This window comes from Pagrus major, chromosome 5 (assembly GCF_040436345.1).
Source record: "Pagrus major chromosome 5, Pma_NU_1.0".
In the NCBI taxonomy this organism is placed as follows: Eukaryota; Metazoa; Chordata; class Actinopteri; order Spariformes; family Sparidae; genus Pagrus; species Pagrus major.
This window is the reverse complement of record NC_133219.1, coordinates 33,284,616-33,291,214: the sequence shown is the minus strand read 5'-3', so window position 1 is coordinate 33,291,214 and position 6,599 is coordinate 33,284,616. Positions and strand designations below refer to the sequence as shown.

Genomic DNA, 6,599 nt, shown 5'->3' with positions numbered 1-6,599 from the left:
CAGTCCCTCCGTGTATTATATACACAAGACAATAACCATCAGTCCTCTGGAAGCTGACCATAAGAGACCACAATGAGTCAATGTAGCTGAAAGGTCTGTTTATAAACTGAAAATGGTTGTACTTCCAGGAGTCTATAAATACTCTGTGTCATGTTTAAGTGATAATGTAAGAAAGAATTTCAAATAAATTGTGACTATTTTAATTAATTAAATTGATACTGACTGAAATGTTGTAAAATTCAAGCTGATCAGAAGAACAGCGCTCCAGTATTCAGCTATAACCAGAGAAACTTTGCAGTAATGTTAAATGTCCCTCAGTGATAAGTATGATTTGTTGAGGGAGCATGTGGAAAAGCATGTTTAATCATGAAATTCTGAAATCAGCTAGGATGGTGCCATGAAGCCTCAGTTACGTGAAATAGTGTGTTAATGTTTGTCTTTTTGATGGTGGTATGTGCTGCGAAATCAAATGAAGAATGGTCAAATGAATGAATAATGTTAGAGCGTATTGATCCCCAGTAAGTTCTTTCACTTGAGGTCAGAGTGCAGTTGCTGAACAAAGTTCAGCAGGGTTTGATCATTGCTCAAAGAGAAGTGTGAAGTAGGATACTGCAGCTAGAACATGGTATCACTGCTCAGTGTGATTTTCAAAGAGATGAAAGTACGCTGAACCCAGGTATTAATAAAAACTTTAAGTGAAAGAAAAGGGGAAAGGAATATGCAGAAACCTGTATTTAAAATGTTGCTTCTTTACAAGTTCACAAGTGCTTAGAATCACCGTACCTTTATAAAGAGTATTCATGATCCCGCGGGACTTTTGAATGTTTTATTATTTCACACTGAGTTACAGTGAATGTAATTAGTTTTAAGTACTAATAAACAAGACTAACAAACTGAACACAAATCTTTGCAAATAGATGAACATACATTATATAAAACACAAAATAATTGCCTGCAGAGCAATAAAACCTGGCCAAAACAATCCTGGTTGACTCCCTTTGAGTCAATATTTAATGCCGCCTTTGGCAGCAAGTTGGTCTTTTACAGTTGTAAATAGTTTTTCTGTTTGACCTTCCTGTATGGCAAGGGATATTCAGCGCGTTAGATTTTGTCTTTTATCCTTCTGTCTGTTAGGATGTTCCTGTCTTCATACTGTACTTCTGTTCTTTTTACAAACTGAATAACCAACCGTGCGAATGCAGAAGTATTTAACCTAACTTCACTTGTCAGACCCTTATCGTTTTCTCTTTGACATTAGAGTCAGTGCATTGAAGCCTAATTACATGCTCACTGGTTCAGTGTCACAGGGGATGAATACTTTTTACATTGACTGTATTAAAAGCACTTGCTGTATTTCTTCCATTCTTATATTAAATCCACACAGAGGAAATTAGATTTTTCTTATCAACCATGAAAACTTTATTGATTAGAAAGTAGTATTTTGGATATTTTGAAAGTGACTCGGAAAAAGTTCCAGTATGCTCATTACATCGTCAATTCAGCAGAACATGGATGCTAACAATGGAATGCAAGGTGTTGCAACAGCTGCGCAATATTATCAGCGGATCTCTGTATAAAAAAATTATACAGATGACCACTGTGCTCTTGCTGACCAAAGTCCCACTGGGACGAGCTTCCTCCAGGCAGTACTGTCCGTCTCAGCACTGTTAACGCCTGTGGGGCCAGTGTCCCTCATCCAACCCCGGACATGAGGCGTTGTAGCCCTGTGCTGACAGTAGGGCTGGGACAAGGAAGGGCACCGTGTCATTATTTGGAATAAGGAGGGCTGCGAGCTTGGTGTTTGCTCCTCTTTTCTTATGCCCTCGTTCTACCCTCACAGGCTCAGTCTTTCTTGGTCCTCTTGGCCTTGGCTATGTTCTCCTGCCGTTTCTGCTTTTTCTTCTGTTCCCGGTCACGTGCCTCGATCATTTTGGCTAGTTTCCAGGACAGCAGTGCACTGGCAATGAAGAGAGGTGTGAGAGCCAGTATGACAGTGGTGAGGAAACCGTAGGGGTCTTTGGCAGCCCACTCCACCACATACTCTGCCCATGCCCGAACGTCAATCATCCTGTTCAGCGACGATGAGGCTCAGTCAGACCTGAGAAAGGATACCAGGAGAGGGATCAGTGAATATCCAGAGCAGTGTGATATGAAGAAAAAAAAAAAAAACATTATAACAATAACCAAAGTCCCCTCTAACAATAATGATAATAGGAGTGGGTGTGTAGGTGTTAAGGATACATATTTCTACTTTCACAGTGTATGCAATTTCATAACCAACCTGTCAATAATATAGTCATATAGTACATTTATGGTACACCTGTTGTACCTGAGAAGCTGTTGATGCAGATGTGAGGCTGCTCTTTTATACCGTATATAATATAATACATGCGTGTTATATTATATACCAAGCTGACAAAGGTACATGAGGTTCTTCCACATATTAATTACTTCTAAACTTGAACCATATACACAACCTTTCTGGATAATTAGCAAATACCAGTGTTTTCACAGGGTTTGTAGAAGGCTTAGATGCCCGTATTTGGCAGCGATTTTGGTGTCCTCCACTGAGAAAATGTTAAAGTTTTTAAATAAAAAGTGCGATTTCAAATCATTTTACACTATTACTATTACCATATCTATGTACAAAAACTATAATATAATAAATAATAAACACTCAAAAAGCCCCAAACAACTTACAAAAAACAACCTAAGCCATATACTGCTAATAATTGTCGGGAAAACCCTGAACACCCAACAAGGTACCTTCTCACATTGATGCATATTGATATTGATGCACAAAGAAGCAAGTTGATAAAGGTACGTGAGGCTCTTCCACATATTAATTAGTCCTAGCCTTGAAACATTTACATAACCTTTCTGGATAATTAGCAAATACCAGTGTTTTCCCTTTGTTTGTGGAAGGTTTAGGTGCCCGTATTTGGCTGGGATTTGAAATCCTTTTAGACCATTATTATTAATATATTGTTATGTGTACAGAAGTTGGAACAGCTAGAGCACATAACAGATAATCAACACTCAAAAAGCTTAATGATAAAACTTGCCAAAGAAGTCCACTGGGGAGTGACTAAAACCATTTAAGGTGGTTTTGATTCTCTCCATGTTCGTTTTACATTCACTTCAGGTGGTGACCAAATTAGTTTGGGTGTTGCACATAAGCCTTGTAATGGTAGGAAAATCCCTGAGTACTCAATGAAGTACTTTCTCATATTGATGCACATTGTTGCCTTTCATAACACTCTCTCTTTCACTTCCCTCGATTCCTACGTAGGTGAAGTGAAAATGACACAAAAACAAATCTTAAAAGAAAGAATCAAATAATATATATTTGCAACATCGCCCTCAATGGCCTAATTTCCTCCTAGAGATATTAAACTAAGCATTATTAATTATATATTACTACAGCAACTTTATAGGGTTAGGATTATTTTACTGTATTTGACAACACAGCAAAAACTCTGACAGTTGACAAATTGATATCAGATGTCCAATCCAAAATGATATCCTTCAAGATTTCTTGTTTTCAGTAAATCGATGTTGATGCCCATGACATTGGACTACATGGTGTGGGTCAGGTGGTGTTAAAAATAGGCAGTGAAATAGGTGTAGTAGTTCTTCTGTCATCCGGGTAATAGGGTGTCCAGTACTGAAGTTGTTGTCACTCATTCAAGAACTAGACATCTAACTTAAATAACTTTTAAGAGAACATTTGCAGCCATAACTGGAGTCATTGTGAGCTGTATTTCAAACATTTAAGAAGTCAATCTGGAAACTCACCTGACTCAGTAACTGCTCAATGTGTCACAATATTGTCTCAACCAGCATTTCAATGACAGATGAAACGCAATAAATATCTAGATATATGGTCACAAGTCCAGTGATTATAGTCACACATTAACTGACCTGGTAAATAACCATAAAGATAGCTAGCAGGTACGTACCAAGTGAGCTGACTAATCATTTGACATAGCAAGCTTAGATTACATTTTGCTCGAGGTTTTCACTCCATAACCCATCGTTATCACAATGTAACCCACTGGCCTCACTGCCATTAAAATTTGAGTCATGAATATACTTTTATCAAGCCATTTAATGTGAGTTATTGCTATCTGAAACGGCCCCTCATAAAACTGCTAATGACCACCGGCTAACTAGCATCAACCCGAGTAGCAGCTAACTAGCATATGTTAGCTGTATTCAGAGAAAACCCGTTATAAACCATGTACTCTGGCTACAGCCTTATACAAACAAGCTAAGAAAACAAATTTACATTGTCCGCCACTAAGATAAGATCTGAATTTCTGAGATTTGGATGGGAGACTTATATTTTTTACTGACGTTAGCAACGCTAGCTAACCCGCCCATCCATAACGGCCTAACTTTAAGTAGCCAGAGCACTGACTTTCGGCTAAACAGCGCGACAAAGATGAGTGTGCATGCGATTAAACAACGAGTACATAGTTTCATAATGGTAAGTGGTGGTAAAAATGCATTAAATAAACTTACCAAAGTGCCGAGATTTATATACACGATAATAAGTACCAGCTCCTCCCTGTTTCAGGAAGTGGTGTGGACCCTTCTTCTTACTGCCTGCTCGTGATTGGACCTGACGTGTGGCCTCAACCACGGGAAATGTAGTCTTTTAGCCTCACCCGTCAAAATACAGGGCACTGAAATCCAAATAAAGCTCTCTGTGTCTGTGACTTTGGAAAGACTATTGCCTTTTTACTGACTATGGTTGAGCCATTTTTACTTGTCCTCTCTCCTGGAAACAGAAACTTGAAATAAGCGGTTGATGATACAGTGCTTTTGCTGTAACATTTTAGCCAACAATTTGTGTAAATGTACAGTGGCAGTACAGAAATCAACTAAGGTAATTAAGAGCTTTTATGAAGCATTATGCTCATTAGTATCCCTACAATAAATCTGTTGAAAGGAACAAAGCAGAGGTTTTTTAAGGCATCCAGGAAATGTATTAAATCATACAAAAATAAACATGCAGAAGCCTACATACTAAATTTAATAAATTCAGAAAGGTGGTAACATTATTTTTAAACATACTGTTAACCCTATTCTTTAGCATATCTTAGTAACATTTGTGTGTGGCATAATATGACTTATTTGGAGCCTATTGCACTCTCTTGTCTGTTTATATAGAAAAAATATGAATATGTATTCCATGAATATGCTGTAAAGTCATGTCTGCCACCGTGTTATTGGATACAGAATCAGATGACATAGCTGAAACTTCTGATCATGTGTGGAACTGCTAGGAATAAAGCTAACAATGAGGCAAAAAAACCTCTGTGAAAACGCAAAAGGCTCCACTGGCCTTCTGAGAAAGATGACTAACATAACAAAGGAGGACCTGCTGGCTTTGTGAACTTCCTGTGGGGAAGTATTGAAACCAAATCAGGTTAGGCCACATCTGCTCTGTCCATACGGCATGGATCACTTTCAGAGCAGTTCAAAGGCCAGCCTTTTAGACCTACTCACAGAGGAAGGAGAGGGGCAGCTGGGAACACATGCAGACATGCACACTGCAAACACACATTCTGGTTTACCAGCATAGTTTTGGCTAAGTTTTATAGACAATTTAGAAAAATATCCACAATCTGGTGGCTTTTTTGTTACATGCGTATAATTATTTGCTTCTGCTACATGTCTCCCCAGGCGGAGAGAACCCAGGGGGTGGGCAATGAAGCCGCACCCTAAACCCCTGATGACTATTTTACTCCTACAGAAGTAGGCCCCCTTTTCAGGACGCAGCTATGGAACTAACATTATCAACAGACAGGGAGGAGGACCATAAAATGACTGCACCACAATTTATAGTTAACCAGCTCCACTAGTGGTGTGTGTCATAATGGTTACAAGAAAAAACGCTTGTCTGTCCAGACCTTGAGGAATTTTCAACATCCTTTGATTTTGCTTTTGATAGACTCAACTACTGCAAGGAGTAAAAGAGTAGAGAACATGAGTAGACCCGGAGTTGTTAAAGGGGGTATTACAGAAGTTTAGTGTTGCGCTTTCATAAAGTTGATAGAGACTTGTGAGAGACTAAAAACGCTTAAAAATTAATGGTGAGAATCAATGGAGCAGAGGCCCAAATATCTTGATCTAAAGCCACTAGTATGGGTGAAGCATCAAAAACACTGGATCCTAGACTTCACATAACACAACTTTATGGCACTGAAGGGCCTTTATGGGTGGTAAATGCATTTCAAACTCCACATCCCTGGTTTGTAACAGGCGCTCTGTTTAAAATTTTATTGTCCCAATTGAGAGGCAAAGTCACGCCTCCTCCGGTGGACCACCAGGCCTTCTTTCAGAAAAAAAAATATGTATGGTAGTGAACAGCAACCGCCAAATAATTTGTTGATCCTGTTTGCTTGTGCCATGCATTATACATATGATGTTGGATTTTTTAAGATAACTTTTCATCTTGAGAAAGTTGCAGTTTGTTATAAAACTAATGAAATATAAGAATGTGAAAATACCTGATTATAAAGGCTGCACACACAACAGTCGCCTACTGTAAGTGATGTCTCGTTTAACAGTCACCAACTCCATCACTT

General features: G+C 38.7%; 1 protein-coding gene across 1 annotated transcript; it reads right to left on the bottom strand.

The window, feature by feature from the left end:
* Positions 1-1,625: 1,625 nt before the first annotated feature.
* On the bottom strand, positions 1,626-4,601 carry smim15 (small integral membrane protein 15). The gene is made up of 2 exons (XM_073466250.1): positions 4,528-4,601; positions 1,626-2,098 (listed from the first exon to the last, which is right to left on the bottom strand). Exon 2 carries the CDS (start codon positions 2,065-2,067, stop codon positions 1,843-1,845), a length of 225 nt encoding a protein of 74 aa, XP_073322351.1. The 5' UTR covers positions 2,068-2,098; positions 4,528-4,601; the 3' UTR covers positions 1,626-1,842.
* Positions 4,602-6,599: the final 1,998 nt, after the last annotated feature.